The sequence below is a fragment of the Diceros bicornis genome, chromosome 18 (genome assembly GCF_020826845.1).
Source record: "Diceros bicornis minor isolate mBicDic1 chromosome 18, mDicBic1.mat.cur, whole genome shotgun sequence".
NCBI lineage: Eukaryota > Metazoa > Chordata > Mammalia > Perissodactyla > Rhinocerotidae > Diceros > Diceros bicornis.
This window is the reverse complement of record NC_080757.1, coordinates 39,833,625-39,856,898: the sequence shown is the minus strand read 5'-3', so window position 1 is coordinate 39,856,898 and position 23,274 is coordinate 39,833,625. Positions and strand designations below refer to the sequence as shown.

General features: G+C 59.2%; 1 protein-coding gene across 4 annotated transcripts in view; it reads right to left on the bottom strand.

Moving 5' to 3' along the window:
• Positions 1 to 23,274, bottom strand: part of RARA (retinoic acid receptor alpha) — a 43,977-nt gene that overhangs the window by 6,185 nt on the left and 14,518 nt on the right. For 2 of the 4 annotated variants that reach the window (XM_058560914.1, XM_058560912.1), the window contains exons 2-4: positions 16,013 to 16,556; positions 1,730 to 1,878; positions 280 to 421 (exon numbers count right to left, since the gene is read on the bottom strand). In XM_058560914.1, coding sequence (XP_058416897.1) covers positions 280 to 421; positions 1,730 to 1,878; positions 16,013 to 16,190 — 469 coding nt within the window. In that variant the 5' untranslated portion in view covers positions 16,191 to 16,556. Of the gene's footprint in view, positions 1 to 279; positions 422 to 1,729; positions 1,879 to 7,169; positions 7,823 to 16,012; positions 16,557 to 16,802; positions 16,892 to 23,274 lie in introns of those variants that run through there. The other 2 variants (XM_058560913.1, XM_058560915.1) reach the window with 2 other exon arrangements.

The following is a 23,274-nucleotide window of genomic DNA, read 5'->3' as shown; positions in this document are numbered from 1 at the left end:
CTCAGGTATGCCTCTGAGCCCCGCCCCAAAGCCAAGCAGGGCCTGGAAGCCAGCTGGCCAGGAGCGGACAGACACGCACACACGTGGGAGCACACAGCCAGCCACGCACAAATGGGAACAGCTGTCCACACACGGACATACAGCTGGCTAGATGCACAGACAGGTCGTGAGCCCGCTCACCACCCCGCGGGCATGCAAGTGCACATCCACACACACCCACGCCCCTGCTCCACGGCCTTCCCACCCCGCAAGGCCAGCCCTCGGCCCCGTGGCACTCACACTCCCTGGACATGCCCACTTCCAGGCACTTCTGCAGCCGGCAGTACTGGCAGCGGTTCCGGGTCACCTTGTTGATGATGCAGCTCTTGTCCCGGTGACATGTGTACACCATGTTCTTCTGGATGCTGCGGCGGAAGAAGCCCTGGGTGTGGAGGGAAGGGGTCAGGTCAGCCGCACACACAGCAGGAGCAGTGCAGCCTGTGGCCCCAGCCCAGGGCAGACGGCCAGGCCAGCTGCTGCCCCCAAGCCTGTGGCCATCACCTACCTGAGCAGGCCAGATAAGGCGGGGAGAATGGTTCACCCACAAGGATACCCCCAAGAGAATCCCAGCACCTGCAACACTGCGGGTGGCAGGGGTCTTCCCTCAACCCCCACCCACACACCAGGCTTCCTCCCTCCTGGGGAAAAGGACCTCAGGGCTGCTGGCGAGTCAGGAAAAGGGGGACAAGGGGCCAAATGGGAGATGACATAGCTCTGGAACCCACAGCCTTGGGCTCAGAGCACAGGAAGAGAAGGCAAGCAGGAAGAGGCCACAGAGGGACAGAGGCAGGCCGGCCAGAGAGATGGAAACGCGCACACGCTCAGGAGCAAGGCAGCAGGTTCACGTTCACCAACCAGGCAGACGTGCACAGACTAATCACAGGGAGACCCGGGCTGGTCAAGGGCTGCACACACGGGCTAACCAGCGAGACAGACAGACAGACCAGGGACAAACGGGAACAACCAGACAGGGCAGGCAGACACACACAGTCCGAGGCCTTGTGCTATGCCCTTGATCTCTGCCTCACACCTGGGGACAGCCACTCCACGCTATCCCAAGCATGTGCCCCAAGCCCCAAAGCTGTGCAGCTTCTGAGCCCCAATCTCTGAGGAAGAAACAGGTACAGAGGCTTGGGCTCCAGGGAGAGGAGGAGGAGAGGCCGTGCCCACAGCTGCGGGGAGGGTGGCAGCCACATCTGCACCCTGGAGCCTAACGTGCACACAGGTAAATCTAGCCAGCCACTGAGCAGCCCACAGCCTGGGGACCTGAAGGAGAGGCCAAGGCAGGGCGCCTGCTCCTGACTGCCTCCTGCCAGGCTGCCATGGCGAGGTTCAGGCAGGGCCGCAGTGGGCAGGCCTCGTGGGTCCCCAGCCAAGAGCCAGTTGGCAGCCAGCTCACCATGGCAACCTGGGCAGCGGCAGCAGAGTGGGTGTACGCCCTGCCAGCTGGAGGATGGAGACAGGGAAAGGAGCTTGGGCAGGAGAGGGACCTCTGGTTTGGGGGACCCCTGCTCATCTATGGGGGGTTTCTGCACGCCTCCTCTCCTCCAAGGCTGTTGCCACCTTCTGCATAGAAGAGCAGCAGCTTCAGGGACATCCCTCCACCAATGGCATACTCCCAGGGCATGGCAGTGGGGACATCTCATTTATCTAATCAGGACTGTCCTTCCCAATGACCCTCTCAACTCACCTTGCAGCCCTCACAGGCGCTGACCCCATAGTGGTAGCCTGAGGATTTGTCTTGACAGACAAAGCAAGGCTTATAGATGCGGGGCAGTGGGGGCGGCGAGGGAGGGCTGGGCACTATCTCTTCGGAACTGCTGCTCTGGGTCTCGATGGCTAGAGAGAAAAGAGGGAGGGGCGGTTAGAGACCCAGGTCGCCATCCTTAATACCGTGCCCACCCTGCCTCAGAGTCTCTCCCAGGAGCCTGGTCCAGCCTCACCACGGCTGCCAGGATTCAAACTCTGGGGCAGGGACACAGTCTCAGGACAGAAGGGGAATGAGGCTGCCAATGAAGCCGCCAGCACTCCATCACTCCTGGCTACTTCCCCAGGACCCCATCTTCAAAACCAGAAAGATCAGATGAATAAACTATCAGATTTGTCTATGGACATGGCTACACTGGGCAGTGGGGGCGGGAGTCAACCCGGTTCTAAAGCCCTGGCCCCTGGGCAGCCCAGCTCAATCTCCCCAAGTTAGGAAGGAGTTAAGGCCTGATGAGGAGGGAGGGAAGAGGACACAAGCTGGGGGCAGAGGAAACTGGGGTCAACAGGATATTCAAAGCCAGCCACTCCCCTACCCCCTCTGCTTCCGCTCCCCTCTCTACCCCCCCCCACCCGCCTCTGCCAGCAGCCACAGCCCCTCCTCCACCCACCCAAACAATCCCCTGGCCAGGGACCCAAGGCAGGGTGCTCAACGACTCCCAAATGTTGGGGCTAAGAGGCGGGGACTCCCTGAGATAAGCACGGGGACTCCCTAGAGACAGGGAAAGAGTCCCTGTGGGCCCCGGAAGCCCACTGCTCTGGGTGCCCCATCTGGGGGAAAGCAGCATGACAAAGGGGGTCTGTTCCCATCAATGCTCTGTCTGTCTGGCCTCAATACTACGTCCGGGTTACTACCCCCTCCCCTCCCGTTATTCAGCTCCAAGAGGGCAGCCAGGAGGGGTGACCCAGCCGGTAGGGGCAGCCCCCACTAGCCAAATCCTCCCCAGTGCCTGGCCCCATGCCGACCACCCCAGGCAGAACACAGCTGGGCTGGGTGGGGGCTGTCTGTGCCTAAAGCCGGGGCAGCTGGGGGTGTACCATGCTGGATGAGAACAATGACCAAGGCAACCCGTTTCCCAAGGGGCCACCCGACATCCTCCTAAGACCCCTGCCAAGTCCACCTGTCCAGGACCAAGGAGGGACAAGGATGCCTCCCTAAGTAGGTAGATCCCTACCTCCTCCCACACCCCAGGATCCTACCTAGTCTTACCCCAAACCCCAGCACACGAGGTAGTGTAATGCAAAGAGGCCCAAAGCTCCTGGCCCAAGCACCTTATAGCCATGAGTCACGTGGCCCCAAAATCCAGGCATGGAGAAAAGAAGTGCCTGGACACTGGGGGCTGGCCGCATGTTACCACCCTCCCCCCCTTACATGCAGACAAACCAGGGACTGCCAGGCGGTTGACGACGGGGAACCAGGCCAACGACCTTGGCAGGGCCTTCTTGGCTCTTAGTAGGGTCTGGGCACCACTTCCTTGGTCAGCCTGGCTGACCAGCACTGCTGTGGCCCCATGTCCCCGTCCCTGCCCAGAGACCAGCCTGAAGCAAAGGAACAGTGGATGCCCACACCCCCACCAGGCCCACAGACCCTTCACTGACCTCCCCCAGCCCTCTGCTCCTCACCCGACACCGAACTGCCCTGGCCTGGTTTTCCCCCACCTCACTCTCCCCAGGCCAGACAAGCAAATCAGACAGGCAGAGGCCTGAGAACAGCTGCTGGGGGGTGGGGTGGGGGGCCTGGGTGAGGCCAGGAGGCAGAGGGGTGAGCCACAAAGGAGTCCTTTGTTGTGCTAACTTTTTCCAAGACGTAAAAGGAGTAACAATAGACAATCCAGACTGGGGGTGGGGAGGGGGCGTCAAGGACAAGGGGGTGTAGGGGGACCGTGGCCTAGAATCCCAGTCAGCGTCCCAACAGGCAGAGGATGAAGGCCCTGACCTCCCCTGCCCTTCCCTCCCCACTCAGCCTTTGCCCAGGGCCCGCCTGCCCCAAGGCCCCACCTCCAAAATGGACCAGACAGGAGAGGAGAAAGCGCGGAGGGAGCTCTGAGGTAGAGAGTCTGGTGGAGGGCGGGGAGGCCGCACGGTGAGATACACCGGATACCGGGATGAGGGACAGGCAGCTTTAAGGTCAGGAACTGACTGGAGGGGCAAAGGCCCATAGAAATTTGGAGCTAAGGCAAAGTCCAGAGAGCGTTTATGGAACTGAGAGAACGTGCTTTTTAAAATCATTTTTTGGCAGGATGGGGAGATGACTCGAAGTGGGGGCTACAGTTTGGGCTGGGTGAGGCTTCCTTTTGGCCCACTCCAAGCAGCTGCTGCCTTTGAGACTGTAACACCCTCTGCACTCCCACCCCCACCCCATCCTCACCTGTCACCCAGGTAACAGCTTTGAGGTTTCCCAATGTGCCCTTTGAACCCAGAGCCCTGGCCCAGTCCTCACCTTCCCAGGCCTCCAGCCAGCAACCAGGGAAGCATGGGGCACTCTGGGACCCTCACAGCCTCGCCAAGAGTTAGGACACAGCTTTAACTCTGCACACCCCACCTAAGGGGGAAGGACTGCCATGTCCAGGCCCCTCCCCGCTCACCTCCCTCCCCAGAGGCCTCAGCCCACAAATCTCTCCTCTTCCTGCAGAAGGACGAGGCTGGAGAAGCACCACACCTTCTCAGCTCAAAGGTCCAGCGCCCAGCGGAGGGCTGGAACCGGCTCAGGAAGCCAGGAGTCCCCTCTGCCAAGGTGCCCCTCCCCCGCTCCCCCTCGGGGCGGGCAGGAGGCGCAGAGCGCTCCGGATTCCCCACGCCCCAGAGCCGTTCGCAGGCTCGCACAAGGGGCCGGTTTCCTGGAGGAGATCAGCAGGAAATCACCCGGGCCCCCGGCCAGCGGCTCCCCTCCCAATCCAGCTGGCGCCCGCTCCTCCGCAGCTCCCCTCGCAGCCCCTGGGGAGGGCTGGGGAGGGGGCGCAGGGCCCTCGGTGCCGCCCTTCCTCCTCCCCGGGTGAGGGTGGGGGTGGCGCTGGGGGTAGAACGGCGGAAGAAGGCCCCTAGCCCAGCAGCCGCCGATAAGCATCTCTCCCCATCCCCCCACTCCGGGCATCCACGTGCTTCACATTCTTGGACGTCTGGGAGCGGGCGGAGGCGTGAGCGGCAAGACTGGTGGGGGACAGACGGGGAGCCACATCCTGTGTACCCCTTGTCCTCTAGTGCCCCGAAGCAGGGCTCGGGGAGGGAGAGGCAAGGTCCCCAGGGCCCTGCAGGATCGAGGTCTCTTCCCCCAGCCAATCTGCTGTCTCTTCTCACCTTTCGTGGAGGTGGCAGGAGGGAGTGAGAACTGGGTGGCTGAGGGGGCTGGAGGGCTCCTGTCACCAGAGGACCTCCACACACACCAAGGGGTTCTTCCAATGCAGTGGTAGTGACCCCGGGTACTCTAGACAGGGTCATCACCACCCCCAGCCTCCAGGTCCTCCTGTGCCTCAGAACAATCCCCACACCCACCCGTCCCAGCCCACAGCCTTGGGGCTGTGCCCACTTCTACCCTACCATCATATACCCACCTACACGCGGACTACAGGCACTGGGGAGCCCAGGCCTCTCACTCTCCCCTACCCCAGACAGGGTGTAGGGAACAGGCCTCCACTTCCCCACCGCCTGTGGGCTCCACTCTCCTCCTCCCCCTCCAGTTTGGGGCCAGGAAGAGCTGAGCTGCCCCCACCAGCGAAGGAAGAGTCGGGCTGGAGTCCAGGGTCTCAGATCCCAGCTTCCCCCCAACCCTCTGGCAAAGGCAGCGAAGGCAGTGGAGGGGGTGACTCTGGCAGCTGTGCCCCAATTATCCCACATGGGGGGACATGTTCCTCCAGCCCTGGGAGGATGGGAAGGAGGGTCCTGGTGTCACACCTCTCACCTCTCCCTTTTTGCCCAAGTCAACCGACACTCACACCCCTTCTCCCACCGTCTGCAGCCGGCAGCCTCCCACCTCCCAGGCGATCTGCCCCAGAGGCAAAGGTCGGGGACAGGACAATAGGAAAGGCTGGGAGTGAGGTGGCTCTAAGAGGGGCAGAGGTGGGTCTCTCCACCTCAGGTCTCTTCCTAGAGCAAAGGGGGTGGGGGGTGCCCTTCACCCTTCTCCAATCTGCCAGGCCCCAGAGACCCACTCCACCCCTGCTCCCTGGCAGGCAGGAGGCAGGCAGCTAGTCAGGGAGGGTGGGAGAAGCTCCAGGGAGGAGCTGAGCAGGTAGAGGAAGAAACCTGAGCCCTGTAACAATAACTCCCTAGGGCAGCTCTCTCCCACCCAGGTACACCACTGCACAGCTGGAATGAACACACCCAGGTGTGCAGCCCAGGTGCTCACAGTTCCAGCCGATGCAGAGCCCCTCTTCCTGAGGAGCCCGAACCCAGACAGGAGACAGCAAGCGAGGAGAGGTGAGCAGGCTGCCAGGACTCCAGGGTTCTCATCAGCGCCCCTCTTAGGAAGGGACAGCCCAGGGCCTGCCCCTATCTCCCAGTGAAAACAAGGTAACAAAAGGACACGGCTGGGCTGGGAAGGGATGTGTGCCTCATTTCCAGAGTAGCCCCAGACCCACAAAAAACAAACTCATCCCCCAGAGAACAAACTGGATTAGAACTAGGGGGAGGGGGATTCTTCCCACCAGAGCAGCTTCTCCCCTCCATTCCTGGGGCAGAAGCCTCAAAAACGCCAGCCAATGTCTAGGGCCAGGACAACCCTCAGATGGACAAGTGCCTCTCCCCAACATGTAAGGGTCGGTTAGGATGGCAGACGGGTGTCTGGTGAACTTGCCCCTTCCTGCCACACCCCACTGCCAACACCAAAGACACTGAGCCCTCCCCTGACACTCACTCTAATGACACAAGGGCAAGGGCTGGGGGCAGCAGCTGTAGCACAGGAGGGGGTTCTCCCCCAGGGTTTGGCAGGGGTGGGGTCAGGGGAGGAGGCCCCTCCTCCTCGGAGCAGACAAGCCCACATATAGGACCTTTACCCCACCCTCCAGGGTGGGAGAAAGGACTTCTCTGCTATGAAGCTACTGGATTCCAAGCATGAAGATAAAAACTAGAGGCAAAGGGCTTCCTTCCCCTTGCAAGACGTGGAAGGAGAGGAGAACAAATGTTTCCTGTAGGGAGGAACCCCCAAAAGTTCCTCAGCCCTAATATAACACAAACAGCGCCCAGGGTTACTCGAGAGAGTCCAGTTGTCCAGCAAGGGCACCCGAGTTTCAGCCAGAGAGACGAGGGAAAGTGGAGGGTAGAGACCAGACCCCCGCCACACCCCGAGGACCGCATCTCGCGGTAGGAATGGAAGCCCTACCGCCCACTCCCCCCCCCACCCCCACAACAGGAGAGGGGAGGCCGGTACCTACAGTGGTTTGAGCCATTCCAAAGCGGAGTCCGGAGCGGGGTGGAGTAGGGACCGGGAGCGGGGAGCCCCTTCTCCGGGAGCAAACAGGCCCGGTTCTGGTTATAAAAATCCACCACCAGGAAGGGATTGGGGGTGGGGGTGAGCCCCCCCACTTCCACACTCTCGTACATCGTCCCCGCGGAGACAAGAGGTCCGGGCGGGGACGTCCTGCGCGCCGCCTCCCTCACTCAGCCGGCGGCGCCATCCGAGGAGAGCAGCTGGGGGCGAGGGGCACGTCCCCTCGCCCCGACTGGCGACCCGGGCAGGATGCCGCCCTCTGCCCGAAGTCCCGCGTCTAAGTCGGCCGGCCGCTCCGCCAGTCCCAGGTGAAACGCGGGCAAGTTGTGCGTGCCGCGAGCGGGGTCCTTCGGCTCCCCCGGGAACGCCCGGCCGAGGCCCGGGAGCTCAGCCGCTTCACCTCGAGGGGGCTCCCGTCTCGAGTCTCATGGTGTCCGAGGCAGAGTTCGCGGCTCCCCAAGTGCGCCGGCCCCGGGCGGGATCGGCGCGGGGCAGGGGGGGTCACCGAGCACTTCCTCCTCCCCGCCGGGGCTCCCGGGCTTCTCCGGGCGAGGATTCCGGTGGGGGTGGGGACCGTGCGGCTGCGGCTCCGCCTCCGCCAGGCCCGGGGCGGCCGGCCGTCGCTGGGTCTCCGGCGCGCCCCGCCGCGGCGCCCCCAGCCCGCGCGCCCCCCTCCCCTGTAGTCCCACCCCCTTTCCTCCGCCCCGTCCCGTCCAGGCGCCGCCCCTGGTTTAACCCCTCCCCGGCGGGTCTGGCTGCAGCGGACGAAATGCAGGGAACTGAGAGCGAGAGGCGGGATGAGGATAGGCAAGTGGGGGGAGCCTGGGAAGGGGGAGGAGAGAAGAAGGGACGGAAGCGCAGAGAGGCTCAAGAGGTGGAGTACGCTGAGTACAGAGGGAGGCCCGGTGCGGGGAGAGGAGGGGGCTGCGCGCGGAGGCGAGGACGGAAGAGGGGCGGGCGTGTCCCCCACCCCAGTTCCGGCGGTCGGCCTCCCCCGTGATTTGGTCAGTCCCCGGCCGGGCGATGCCACGGCGGGGGAGGTGGTGAGGCGGGGAGGAGGGGGGTGGTCCCGGTGTCCTCCCCCTAACACCCCCCCCAACCCAGCCCCGGCCTCATTTGCCTAATGCAATGCGGCTGAACTCTCGCTGAACTCGCCTGGCGGCGCCTCACCTCCGGCTGACCCACCCACCGCTGCCCGTGACATCACCCGCTCGCCAGCCCGCCAGCGGGGCTCGCCCGCAGGCCCCCTGCCCGACTGGGCCGGGCCAGCTCCCCCAGGGACGCGGCGAGTGGCCGCAGGACGCGAAGGGCCACGGTGCGTGTGGCCAAGGGTTGGCGCCACGAACGTGGCGTGCCGGGTGTCCCGGGTGTGACATTGTGCAGCTCGGGTGCTGTGTCGGAATGAGACACCCGGCTTGTGTCATTGTCTGTGACATCATGTGTGACTCCGGCCGCCCGCCCACCCGCCGCCAGAACCCAACGCGGCAGCGCGGGTGCTTTGGCACCGATGCGGCGCGTGCAGAGGGGGCTCTCCCCCCACGCTCTGCGTGCTTCCGGCGAGCAAAGCCCCGCCCAGGGTGTCTCCCGGCCGCGGAACCTGGATCGGCCCCCCGCCGCAAAGCCCAGCCCCGGAGAGATAAGAGGAGGGGCTGGCGCCTTCCAGCTGACCACTTACTCCCTGAAGCCCTCTTTCATTGGAAGAAAGGCCCAGGCTGGGTAGGTCCGTTAAAGAGGGGATGCCGGAGGACAGGGTATCCTGTTACTCCCTCTGACCCTGCTGCGGAGCTCCCTCCCTCTAAAAAGGGATGGCAATTTACATGCCTCCCAAGGATATTCTAGAAGCCAGGCTCTTTACAAACGTTGTCATTTAATCCTCACAGCGACTCCAAGAGCTAAGTGGGCATTATTGCTATTTTGCAAATAAAGAAACGGAGGTTTCAGCAAGGCTAGATGGGTTGTCCAAGATCACACTGCTAATTAAGGGTGAAGTAAGTATTTGAATTTTCTGTGGCCAAAGCCCGTATTCCCACCATGCCGGGCAGATTCAAGAAAAACTATTCTGAGCACCTACTACAGAGAGACCCTGGTGAGCCTGCCCTTGCAGACCTTATGCAGCAACAGCCATTAAGCAAATAATCACAAATATATATAATTGCAAACTGAGATAATTGGTATTATGACACAAGTGTAGTGTGCTTTGAAGGAGAATTAATGTAGGTACCTAATTCAGGTTGAAGGGTCTGGGAAGACCTCAAAGCAGAGACCTAAAGAAAGAGCAGAAGTTTAGAAGTTAGGCAAAGAGTAGGAAGGAGTGCAGTCTCAGTAACAGAAAGAGCCTGTGCAAAGGTCCTAGGGTTACAGAAGTGGGTGAGTTCATCGAAGGAACTGACAGGGCTAGCGTGGATGGAGCATAAAACTCAAGAGGAAAAGGGGCACAAGCCCAGGCTGGAGAGGGGCTGAGGCCAGACCAGGTGGGCTTGTTAGCCTCAATCAAACTTTGGATTTTATCCTAAATGCAAGAAGCCACAGAAAGGTTCTAAGCAGAGGACAGGCAAGATCTGATTTACAGTGTTATAAGATCTTTCTGTCAGCTGTGTGAAGAATGGATGGTGAGAAGGCAAGGGAGACCACTTAGAAGTTACTGCACCAGTCCAGCCAGCACACAGTGGGAGTGCAGCCTAGGAAATGCAGTGCTGACGACAGAGGAAGGTGGATTCACAGAGACATTTTGAAAGCAGAATCAATGGAGGAGGGGGTGGGGGGGGGAGCAAAGAGGACTCTGGTATGTGGCTTGTGCAACAGCAAAGTTCCCGAGACTTTGAAGTAGAGAAGTCTCCTGGGCTGGTGGAAGGTGAGTGTGGGGCTCCTCAGTGAGGTCTCGCCTGAGTGAGGTCTGGGCTGCAGGTGGAATGCTGGGGTCTGGGGCACATACGCAGGCCTTGGCAGTGCGTAAGATTGCTGGGGAAGAGGGCAGACAGCTTCTACGGCCCTTGGTATCTGTCCTCCCAAATGACATTAGCTCCTGGGCACCAGTTATGTGGTAGGCTCTGTGTTCACAGCTTCGAGGTACTAAAGATCTGAGACTGTCCCTGCCATCAAAGACCTGGTGATTGGGAAATGATCTTCCAAATTATTACAGCTCGCGGCAGGAACTAGGTGGGGAGAAATCACTGCGTGGTAAAGAGATGAGTGTTGTAAGAGAAAAAATAAGGACCCACAGACATTCAAAGGAGGGAGCAAGAGTATGGCAAGGAAAGGGGAACATCTGTGAAGGTTTCTGGGAAGAGATGGCATTCAAGATTTTCCTTAAAGGATGGATGGGATTTCCGGAGCTGGGGAAGGGGAGAAGTTGGGGTGAGATGTCTGTTCTGGACAACAGGAAGGTTGTCGGGCAGGTCAGAGCAGAACAGTGTCCCGGGGCAGCGGGAGAAGATGAGAAAAAGGAAGGCGCTGGGGGTGGGGGGACTCTGGTGGCCACTGTCTGCAGGCCTGGGGCCCCGTCCTCCTCTGCCGCATACCCCACAGGTCCACCAGGGCTGTGTGCTTAGCAGGCCCTCAGCAGGTGTGGGCTGAACCGAACTGGCCTCCACTTGTGCCAGACAAGGCTCCCTCCTGTCCCCAACCCCATCTGGAGGGGACAACAAACAGGAAATCATGAGGCCCGGAGCCAGATGGACTTCAGGTCCCAGTACAGTGGCCATCCCCCAAGACAGTGCTCACTCCACCCGCCCCTCATCCTCACTGCTCTCACAGGGTACTTGAAGCTCACCCAGGGCCTCACCAGCAAGCAGGTCACCATGGCCTCATAGCAACTCGCCCAGCTGGGGACGGATGAGGAGTCTTGCTTTAAAGAAGAGGAAACAGATTCGGAGATAGGCTGGATGACCTGCCCAAGGCCGCACAGGAAGAGCTCTCCTTTAAGACTTCTGCCCACAGAGGGCCTTAGTCTGTGGGCTGGCTGAGGTTCCCAGCAACCCAGACATCAAAACAGGGAGGGGAAGGGCCTGGGCCTCTATTTCTTATCTAGCCAGGGCTGGGGTCCTCCAGTCTACCCTGGAGACCCAGCTCCACAGGCTATACCCCAACTCCATGGAGGAAGGGAGGAGGAAGGTGGCGTGGACACCACCCCCAAGAGATTTGGAAAAGGGAAACACTTCCTCTTTCCACAGAAGCTACCCCCAAAGGGTAGTCAGGGCCTGCACTGGCACATCCCCATGGGCACATGGCCCTTGGCATGGGGTGGACACAATGTCTCAGGTTCTGGCCAGCCTAGGGGGACAGGCTTCCTTCCCTGAGTCCCCTCCCCCACATGCTGGGATCTTGCCCTGGGGGGAGCTGTGCATTATCAGTGCTGTGAGATGAAAGGTGAGTGGGCCCCATTTTCATTCAAAACCCCATCCCAAAGTCTTTTGGCTGACTCTGCATTTTGGACCCCAGGAAAGGCACTGCTAGCAGTACCCCCTCCCCCTGGGCTGTCCCTCCTATTATCCAGGGAAAGAGTGGGCAGAAGAGAAGGGGGCACACACAGCAAATATGTGGAAGGAAAGGAAAAGTCTAGAGCCTGTCTTGGGGCTCCCATGCCCAGGCAGATACAGACCCCAAAGGGGAGGGAATGGCAGAGGAGAAGAGGAGAAAGGCACACCCTCTCCTCTGTCTCCCCAGGCTCCCCCAGGCCCTAGAGCCATCCCCTAGTCTCTAGGCACACACAGCGAGCGAATATGTGGACAGAAAGGAAAAGTCTAGAGCCTGTCTTTTGGGGCTCCCATGCCCGGCTCCTCTACTGATTGCTTCCAACTTTCCTGCCCCCACTGCACACATTGAAACAAAGTAAGAATAAGAACTGTGGTTTTTACACTCTGTTCCTACAGTGTCTGTCTGGAGCTGGCGGGGAGGGTGCCCGCTGAGCTCTGCAAACTCCCCGGCTGCAGTGGGCAGGTTCAGGGGTGGGGATGGGTGTGAACAGATTGTTTCCGCAGCTTCCAGGACAGGATGGAGATGTGGCCCAGGCCTCTGAACACTCTTTCCCTCCAGCCTTCAGGATCCAAAACAGAGAGGAGGGGGCGTGGCGGGGGGGGGGGGGGGCGCTTCCCTACGCCCCCTACTGGGCAAAGGCTGAAGGTCCTAAAGCAGAAGCAGGGCCTCAGCCATGGAGAAAGGGGTTTCACCATCGGCTCTGACCCACCCCCAAGGCTCCCTCAACCAGGAGTGCCCCCCACAATACCCTCCCGCAGCTGCCTATCTGGATGGTGGAAAACAGCCCAGCTTTACAGTTACTCAGCCCAGTCACTTAACCTCCACCAGTGCTGTTTCCTCATGAGTAAATGGGGATAATGTCCCTCTCCCAGCATTGCAGGGATTAAGAACTGTAACACAGAGTTAAAGTCCAGGCACACAGTAGGCACTCCACAAATGTCATCACCCCTTTCTCTCCACCTCCAACCTAGAAAGGGCCTGGGTCCCTCTTCCCTGTCGTAATAGCCGGGTGACACAGCAGTGATCACATGCGAGTCGCAGAGCTGAGCGCATTACGTTGATATCTTGCCTAATCTCAGCACTTTGAGCGAGGTTCTGGTAATACGCCTGCTTTCCCAACAAGGAAACATGCTCAGAAAGGGTATCGCACGTAACAAATGGCAAAGCCAGAACCCAAGCTACACGGCCTACTCCACAGCTCCACAGCCCCCCACCCCCCCACCCCCCGTGCAGCTCCCAACGTGAGCAACCAGAAAGGCAGGTTAGTTTCCCCTCCAGCCTAGACCAGCGATAAGAAATAGAGACCCTCCCCTCCCCAAACACACAACACAATCCACATACCCCTCCCCCTGAAACACTCTATGCCCTAAGTCACCACGCTCACCAGCATACAAACTAACCGACACCCCCTCCCTGACTCCGGATTTGATTCTCCCAAAACACACTCAACTCTCTGACCCTCTCACCAAATACACACAAACCATTAACCCCCTTCCCAACACACACCCAACCTTGACCCCGCCACCCCTAAAGCACACACAACCCTGACCCCCCCACTCCCAAAACACACACAACCCTGACCCTCCCCACAAGGCACACAGAATCTCAACCCTCCACAGTAAACACCAGTCCTCAGAGACCAAGCCCCTGGGGCCTGTTTGGGGGTGGGGGATCCTGTACCATCTCTGGGGCCTCAGACTCTGGCTCCCTGAGAGACTATAGCAGGACAAATACCACCCCCCCACAGTGACCTGGAGAATATTTCTGTCATTCCAGGGTCTCTGAAAGGTACACTCAAGATATCCAAGGTCCAGCCTCCTTCCGACTTGGAGAGAGGGATGGGAGGGGGAGGGGGGCCATCCAAACACGTTTGTTGGTGGGAAGTGGAAAGTGGGAGGAGGCAGACTTATCAGCGACATTTTCTACAAAAAAGGTGGCAGAGGACCAGAGCATATCATTGCTCCTTGCAAGAATGGGGGCCACCGATGTCCACCTCTCCCAGGAACTACCTGACCCGCAGCACCAGCCCAAGGTGGGGGGAGCAGGGAAGGTGAGGCTGCCTCCATCTCTGAGTGTGAATTTTGATCTGTCATGCTCCGCTACCCAGAGCTAAGAGTTGGGTCGCCAGGCCCCCCCAGCCCTGCACAAAAAGGAGGGAGATGCCTGGCTCCCTCAGGCCAAGGCCACACCTCTGGTCCCAGAGAAGGGGAAGGTCAGGGAGCAGCTCATAAGCTGGGGGTCTGGGTAGGAAGAGAAGTTGTTATTGTTTACTAGGAAAGGGGAGGGGTAGGGAAACCCACAGGCTCACAGAGGGAGGAGGCAGGAAGGGGCCATTGCCTAACCTGGGTGGGGAAAGCCAGAGAAGGCTCCACTTGCCTGAAATGTGGGCACCCCACCCTGGGGGGAGAAGGTTACCAGGGTGGGAAGTGAGGGACCCGGAAGCCCTCCCCACCCACCTCCAAGAAAGAGGAAGAAGCTTGCAACATTCAAAGGAGGGCAAAGTATTCGCTCATCTGGCACAGGACAGGGCAAGGACAGGGGCCAGGCCCCAGCCCCCTCCAACCTTCGTGAGTCCAGGCCCAGGTGGGCAGAGTGTCTAGGGCTCTGTTCCCATCACCTGGGGAAGGGTAAGTTGTCCACAAGCACCCGGTTGCGGGCCTCCGACTTCTCCCTCCCTAAAAATCCCACCGCGGCAGGAAGCAGACGTTCCAATTACCTGAGCCGAGAATATAAATCCCAGTCCCCGCAGACGCAGCAACTATTCCACACAGATATGAGGAACCACAGACACACCCACCTATTCCCCAGCAACCTTGAACCCAGAGACTGGCTCCCCCGTCACCTAGCACAGACTGCAAGACCAGACCAGAATCAGGGTTCCCCAACTCCCAGGTCACTATGCTGTCCACCTCACGCTCCTATGAGAGGATGACAGAAGACAGCGTGGGAACAGAAGATAGAGGTGTGAGAAGGGGTGTCAGTGGAAACTGAGGCAGTATCTGTCTACCCCTCGGCCTCAGGGCATAAAGGGTGGGGTCCTAAAGGAGCACAGACATAGAGCCCCTGCTCCCAGTGGCTGGTGGGGCCTGGGAAGGAGAGGGCCACAGCAGAGCCAGAGGAGGCGCTCCAGGAAGCAGTGGTGGCAGTGGGCAGACAGCCAGCGCGGGCAGTGAGGCGCCCAGCCAGGGCCTGCCCCAGGGACAAAGAGACTCCCCGGCTCTGGGGAGAGTGTGCTGCCCCAACACTGAGAAGGGGGCACTGACCCAACCCAGCAAGGCACACAGGGCAGTGGTGCCAGGCAGCTTGCCAGTGGCCATGGGAGGGGCGGTGGGTACCTGGGGCAGGGTGTTCAGTCCCTGCCCGCCAGGAGAGGTGGGACACATTTCCCAGGTCAGCAGCTGACCGGCCAGCCAGCCAGCCGTCCATGGCCCATTCTGCTGCTTCCACCCCCTCCCGCCCCAGGCCAGGCCCCGGCTCCCTCCTCCCCCCAAGCCCTGGCCTGGCGCCCAGCTGGGCCCTGGGGGCCAGAGTTACTGTAAGCGGCCTGGCAGGCCCAAGGCCTGGACTCTGCCAGCTGGCCATAGCCGCCACCACCTCCCACTACCTGGCTCAGCCAGCCAGGGAAGGGTACTGAGACCCCCGCCCAGCCACAGGCAACCCCCATGTCAGAGGGTGGAGGCAGAGAGAAAACACAGGCTCTGCCAAGAGCATGCATGTGTCCACAGCCAGAGTCCAGGCCAAGCGCCCCCTCCTGGAACACTTGCCCTATCCACTAGGCTGGGCATGGGTTCCTACTTCCCACCCTCCCCACAAAGGGAAGCACAACCTAGCATGGCCAGGGGTGGAGCTGGCAGGGGGAGAGTAGGGGGTCCCAGCCGGGCTGACCCTGTCTACTCCTTCAAGCCCTTTCCCTCAGATGCACTGGATGGGGTGGGGCAGAGGTGGGGTGCCACTCTCAGTAGAGCAGCCATTTCCACCCAATGTCGAGAGGTTTGTTTACCCACCTCCGACCTCTGTGTCCAGTCCCTAGAGCTATTTATAAGGCCCTCAACAGCAAAGCACAGGAGAGGGCGAGAGGGGCACCACGGGGCAGCGTTGTTTCATCTCTCCCTCTGCTACCCCCAACATCAAACACAACCACTGTGATCAGGCCATCAGCCATGGCCTCTCATCCTTGAGCCCCCCAAACGATGGTCCCCCTCGTCTGGAGAAGACCTCACCGCTGCGGCGGAACAGAGGTGCCCAGAGGCCAAGGCCTGAGGCCTGCAGCCCTCCACAGCCCCCTCCCACCAAGCCTCCCACCACCCCACTTACTGGCTGGGGATGGTGTGCTGTAGCCACTAACTGGAAGCTGGTGCTGGAGAGTGGTCAGAGCGCCTGGCGGGGAGAGTCCACCCAGCATAGGGGGGAAGAAAAAGGCGTAGGGGGGCACCGGGTACCCATTGAGGTGCCCTCCCCCAGGTGTTGGGCAGGAGCTGCTGTTGCTGGCCATGCCAAGCAGCCACAGTCAGAAGGACAGGCAGACAGTCTGGCAGAGGGCTCTGGCGGGCTTCAGGCCGCCCCTCCTCGGGGCATGGGGCCTGGGCCCAGAGGGGGTTTGGGTGGTCAGCCCACCCCCCCCTTCTGTCCTGGAGCTGCTGTCCAAGGCCAGCAGGCTAATCTCAGCCTTCTGGAGCCCCCACTCTAGCTGGGGGCCGGGCGGGTTGGGGGATGTCCCAAGAGCCGATCCTTTGGTCAAGCAGTTCCGTGAGCTGGCACTTTCCCGGGAAGGTCCAGAGCTGGCCTTCAGGATGCCGAAAAGGATGCCTCTCCTAGGTGGGCCCCGGCTAGGCGGCAGGGGGGGCCATGTCCTGTGATGCTGCAGAAAGAGGAAAGACAGGTGAGTGGGCACTGAGGAGCAGGCACGCGGGCATTCCCCGTGGAGCTCCCCAACCTGGGCGGCCGGAGATTTTCCTGTGGCACCCGACTGAGCAGACAGCTGGCACCATGCCTGGCTGGCAGAGACAGCCTGGGAGCAGGGCCCAGACACTGCTGGGGGTGGCAGGATAGCACAGCCAGGCTGGGGAGACAGGGACAGAGCCCAGAGCCGCGGAGGGTCTCTCACCCACAAGCCTGAGGGGCAAGGGTCCAGGGTGCCACCCCAGAGGCTCCCCGCAGCAGAAGCAGGCAGCTGGCCCTCCTTCCCTCAGTGCGGGTTACCTGAGGTCAAGAGCAGAGAACGTGTGCTTGAGGGGAGGGGGCGGGGAGGAAAAGCCGCTTCCCTAAAGCATTGGCACTTCTCAGAAAAATGACTCCTAAGCCAGGGGGCCCCTCTCACACCACTTCCCCCCCAAATCAAGCCCCAGCACCCCAGATGGGTTTGTCCCACAGGCCCGAGGAGGAGGCCCGTTTACATACACACAAATAGGGAAATGGGACCAAGGACTCCTAGGTGTCACCTCCATGGCACAACAGCACGATGCGCTGGGGGCAGGCAGGGTGTCAGGAGGGCAGGAACTGCCCGGGGTGGAAGCCCCTACCCCCAGGCAATGGAGGGGCGAGAAGACTGATCTCAGAGTTCACCCACGTACTCTGTCTGCAGAAGCCACATCCCTGGAGGGGGTGGGAGGTGGGCTGAAGACGAAAGGCCAGATGCAACCCCACCGGTGGGTACACAGATCCACACCCTGTTTGAACAGCTGCGACCAGAGGACACAGGGAGATAACACCATGGGATAGAGAGAGACAGAGATGAACCCAGAGATTCCACGACACAGCGAGACAGACAGGCAGCAACGAGAGCAAAGAGACAGAAAAAGAGAAGCAGATCCACAAGAGGATGCTTCAGATCCACTTGGGCTATAAGAGGTTACACACACATAAATACACATGCATGTATTAATATATGGATATACTTGTACACATATATGACACACATATATAAGAAAGACAAAAGAAAAGAGACAAAAAGAAACACGGCCAATCAAAACCACAATGAGATATCACTTCACATCCACTAAGATGGCTGTAATCAAAAAGTCTGATAATAACAAGTTTTGGTGAGGATGTGGAGAAATTGGAACCCTCATACATTGCTGGTGGGAATGTAAAATAGTACAGCTGCTTTGGAAAACAGTTGGGTGGTTCCTCAAAAGGTTAAACACAAAGTAATCATATGACCCAGTATTTCCACTCCTAGGTATCTACCCAAGAGATGTGAAAACACACGTCCCCACAAAAACTTGTACATCGTTGTTCATACCGGCATTATTCATAAGCCAAAAAGTGGACCCAAATGTCCATCAACTGATGAATGGATAAATAAAATGCTGTCTAGCCATATAATGGAATATTATTTTGCCATAAAAAAGAATGAAGTACTGATATACACTACAACATGGATAAACCTTGAAAACATTATGCTAGTTCTAAAAAATTTTATTTATTTATTTTTTCCCCCAAAGCCCCAGTAGATAGTTGTATGTCGTAGTTGCACAGCCTTCTAGTTGCTGTATGTGGGATGCGGCCTCAGCATGGCCGGAGAAGCGGTGCGTCGGTGCGCGCCCGGGATCCGAACCCGGGCCGCCAGCAGCGGAGCGTGCGCACCCAACCGCCAAGCCACGGGGCCTGCCCCATTATGCTAGTTCTAAAAGACCATATATTGTATGATTCCATTTATATGAAACATCCAGAACAGGCAAATCTATAAAGACAGAAAGTAGACTGTGGTTACCAGGGGCTGGACCGTGGGTTTGAGGGAAATGAGAAGTGACTGCTGATGGGTATGGCGGCTCTTTTTGGAGTGATGAAAATTTTCTAAAATTGATTGTGGTGATAGTTGCACAACTCTGTGAATATACTAAAACCATTGAATTGTACACTTTCATGGGTGAATTTTATGGTATATGAATTACATCTCAATAAAACTGTAAAAAAGAAGGAAGAAAGAAAGGAAGAGAGGAAGGAAAGAGAGAAGAAAAGAAACAGAGACTCAAAATAAGAACTGCGTCCATTTCCAACACCTTCTTCCCAAGCTCAGGCCATACCAGGTTCCAAGCTCCAGGCTCCAGGCTCCAGGCTCAGACTTGGAGTGCAGGGGACACGCACATGGCCAGCATTTGGTCGAGGACAATGCCTGGGATGGGGGAGTTCCTGCCAAGGCCAATCTGAAGAGGCCAGGACTTCTGGGCCCAGTTGGGCCAGGCTGAGGGAGGGGGAGGTGGGGACAGGTACTTGCTAGGGAGGGGGCAGCTCTGCCAGGAGGGAAATCTGGACCTTGTTAATGACCGTGATTTTTACTGTTACTAATTACGACAGCCACAGGGCCTCGATCCTTACTTCTGAATGAGGTGCCCCCTTCTCTCCCCAGGCCCCTCCTGATTCGCTCCCAGGCTGAGAGGGCTGACGTCAGAGGAACAGGGGCCCCACCCATCAGGCCAGCTGCCGCCCTGGTCCCCCCACACCCCTGTGGGGCCCCACACAACGGGAACTTGAGCTGGGGAGCCAGGCAAGGGAAGGAGGGGTTAGCTGAGCCTCATCAGCATTGACAATCATACCCTCACACAGACACACACTCCCCAGACACTTGCAGAAACTCCCGCACGCAGGTCTATGGCAAGCGTACGGGGGCAAGAGCACGCTTGCGTGCGCCAGCCTGTGTGTGTGCGGGCACGCATGTGAGGAGAGGGAACCTGGAGATACCATCTCTCCACACCTGGGCTCCACCACACAACGCGTGGTTCAGGGCTTGCATGCACGGCCTCTGGACACAGCTCCCCACAGATACAACCACAACCCCACAGTTTCCCAAACTGCACACTCCCTGGCCCTCGCATAGCCAGACTGGCCTCCGAACCTGCTTCCCTGCAGGACCCCCAACACACACCAGGATCCACACACACACAAGAGGTGCACCCTCTGAGAAACACTCAGGTGGATTCACATCCATACAGGGGCCTGCCTCCCTGAGGTAAGGCCCAGGAGGCTGAGGCCCAGAAAGTCATTCACTCCAGACCCCAGGCATCCTGACCCAGCTTTTGGTGGTGTGGAGGGCAGATTCAGTCAGTCCAGTCTGGATGCTCTGGAGCCTACCTTGCCCCCCGAGGAGAGAGAACTGCAGCCACCTTAATGCCTCAACTCTGCCCCTGAGGAGTTTGAAATCAGACCATACTTCAACCCCCTCACAGATACACACCAGAGAGAGAGGCTGGAAGGCCTCCTCCACCCCCATCAGAGCCGCACTAACTCAGCCTGCAAACTTTGGTGCGAAGTTACTCAGCTCCCTAGGGAGGGCCTTGAGCCGCGGGAGGGGGTAAAGGTCACAAAAATGGGCTAAGAGCCAGGCTGGCCAGGGAACAGGGATGGGCAAGGGCAGGGATGAAGGACGCAGGGCCAAAGAGTGTAGGCCCTGCCTCACACGGTCCCTCTGGAGCCATGAACCTCGGGGAGACGCCTGGGCCCTGGCCCCCTGCACCCAGGGGTGGAGAAGACGCCGTCAGAGAATCGAAACCAGCACCAAAGAAAGGGAAAACAAACCACCCACCTCCAACCTCCACCCTAGGCCCGCCACCTCCACTGCCCACGGGTTCCCTCCCTCGAGGGAGAGAAAACCACAGCCCCACACCTCCAAGACACTGAACCCAGCCTCGGCACAGCAGAAAGAGGGGTGGCAGCTGGAGTGCCTGCCAGCAGCTGTGCACCCCTGCCCGCTGGGGCCTCCCTCACCCCAAAAAGGTGCCAGGATCCCTTCCCCAGCGTCAGACGTCCGCAGATGCCCATTCGTTATATCCCCAAGAGTCACACACCTAGAGACAAAGGCAAGATCTGGCTGAGCAGAAAGAACCAGAGGTTTGAAGGGTCAAATCTCAGCTCTGCCACTCTGGGTGACCTTAGGCAAGTCACTTAACCTCTCTAAGCATCTGTTTACTCGCCTGTGAACAGCTACCTCAACAACTGTCTGTGTGATTTAAGAGATAAAAGTCCTGGAAAGCACCTAGCATAGCGCCTGGCACACAGGAGGTGCTGGGCGACTGGGTCCCCTCCTGCCCCCACGCCTCTCAGCACCACCCCACTGCCTCCTTGGGCACTGTGTCTGCTCTCCCTTCTCTCTCCCCAACCAGGGCTAGCAGCTGTTGAAGGGCTGGGCCGGAGAATTACCCATTTTCTAGAGTCTGCTTCCCCCCAGACTGAGGAGAGGGATGTGGGGAGAGGGATATTCGGGGAGTGGGTGGAGGCCCCAGCCACAGTCCTTTCTTAAATTCCCTTCTTTCATGTCACAAACCAAAAATTTGGATTTGGGGAGGGGAAGAGAAATAGACCTTTTCCTCCCCTATCCTCAGAGGAGAGGAACCAGGGGTCCCCAAACCCAGCTGGCCCAGCCCCCTTCTTCATCTACTCTCTCCTCTCTACTCCCCAGGCTCCCCCAAAACAATGGCTCCCAAGGTACAGAAGTCAGGCAGGGGCCGGCCCCGTGGCTTAGCGGTTAAGTGCGTGCGCTCCGCTGCTGGCGGCCCGGGTTTGGATCCCGGGCGCGCACCGACGCACCGCTTCTCTGGCCATGCTGAGGCCGCGTCCCACATACAGCAACTAGAAGGACGTGCAACTATGACGTACAACTGTCTACTGGGGCTTTGCGGGGGGAAAAAAAAAAAGGAGGAGGATTGGCAATAGATGTTAGCTCAGAGCCGGTCTTCCTCAGCAAAAAGAGGAGGGTTAGCATGGATGTTAGCTCAGGGCTGATCTTCCTCACAAAAAAAAAAAAGAAGTCAGGCAGTCCCAGAGGGGCTGAAAGGAGGGGAGAGAGATTGGGGAGCTTAAAAGAAGGGGAGACAGGGGGTTTCCTAAGCATTCTAGACAGTCAATGAATCATATGCAAATGACACCCAAAGCTCAAGCTCAACTTGGGGGTTGGAGGTGGGGATGGGGACTCCAGCCCTGGCAGAAACAAAGACCTGGCCCCTTCGGACCCCCTACCCTGCTAGGAGCTGGCAGAGCAGGGAAGGGCAGGACAGGGCAGATTTCAAACCAGAACAGAGGCCTGGAACTATTTATAAACTTTCCAGGAAAACACATACACACACACACACACACACACACAAAGCCACAACCTCTCTCCTCCCCTATGCTCCTCAGATCTGTGGGAAGGGGCTGGGGAGCAGTGATGGCCACTACTCCCTTTTTCCCCTTTATCCAGGGGCCTCTCTGGCCAAGGCTCTCGCCCCTCTCCTCCCCAGCAAGCCCACAATCCAGCCACTCTGGTCCTCAGTTTACCTTTTGCTCACCAGGGTCCGGGCTGCAGGCAGCCTGGCCAGGCTGGCCTCACTTTGGAAGAGACCACCCCAGGAGGGTCTGAGAAGGATGACATGGGCGAAGCCAGGACAGAGGGAGGTACCTCTTCCCCACCAACCCAGAGGACCCCAGGCCTGCCTCATTGGAGCTAGGACTTGTTTGAAAAACCTGTCCCAAGCATGTGTGGGCCCTGAGCACATCCTCAGGGCTGGTAGGGGAGGACTGAAGACCAGCATCTTCCTCTGGATGCTGCCACTGCCAGTGCCCACTGCCCACTGCCTCAAGACACAGCACCTAGTCCTAGAAGAATGGGTCCAACGTCTCCCCACCTTGTGCCCTGCCTGGCCTAAGGTTCTGCTCCAGCTACACAGGGTTGCCTGACCTTCACAGGCCACAACCTCAGCAGTGACTGAATACCAGGCAGAAAGGGCAACTGGACAAGCCCAAGCCCAGGACAGGCCAGGTTCCGGGAGGAGGAAATGGGGGTCTCTGCCAAGCAGGGCTGCACTCCTGCACCCCCAAGGACCACACCCCGGAGGCCCTTAGGAAACGTGCTCAGGACCTCTGAAGCCCCGGGTGGCTAAGGGGTCCACCCAGAACCAGAGCTGAAGCCTCCCACCCAGTCTTCTTGTGAGCAGAGAGTAGGTGAAAGGGCAGGGGGCAGCCCAGGCCTCAATAAGAGGGAGCAACCCATGGGGAAGGAAGAAAACAGGAAGAGGAAGAGAGGAGCCTGCCCAGGCCACAGCCAGACCACAGGAGTGTATGGACCATACAAAGGCAGCTCTGTCTTTGTGGGGGACCAAAGGGGCACAGACAGAAGGGGACCCCCCCCCCAGCTTGGAAACCACCGTCCTCATACCCAGCCTGGCACGGGGCTTTCCCCACCCTCACCTTGGCAGCTGCCCCCTCACCACTGTCTCCCCTCCACCGTGCAGGAAGCACAACTCTCACAATGGGGAGGTCAGAGTACACAGCAAGCGAGCATGTGTGTCTGTGTATGTGTGTCTACAGCAATCCCCCCATCCCCTCAGCTCTGCCCCAACCCTGAGACTGCCAGACTCTGAATCCTAGGGTCACAGTGCTACTAGCCCCCTTCCAGTATTCCTCCCTGGGGACCCAGGCTGCAGGGAAGCTGGGAACGCCCCCCCCTCCTGCCTCAGGATATCCTTTTGGCTCTGACCCCAGACCAGGCCTGAGTCAGACCGTGCCCTGCCCCATACTCCCCCATCCCTCGACCCCCCACGAACTTCCTACTGCATACCCGCCTACTCAGTTGGGGCTAGAACTAGGGGGAATCTCTTTCCCTCTCC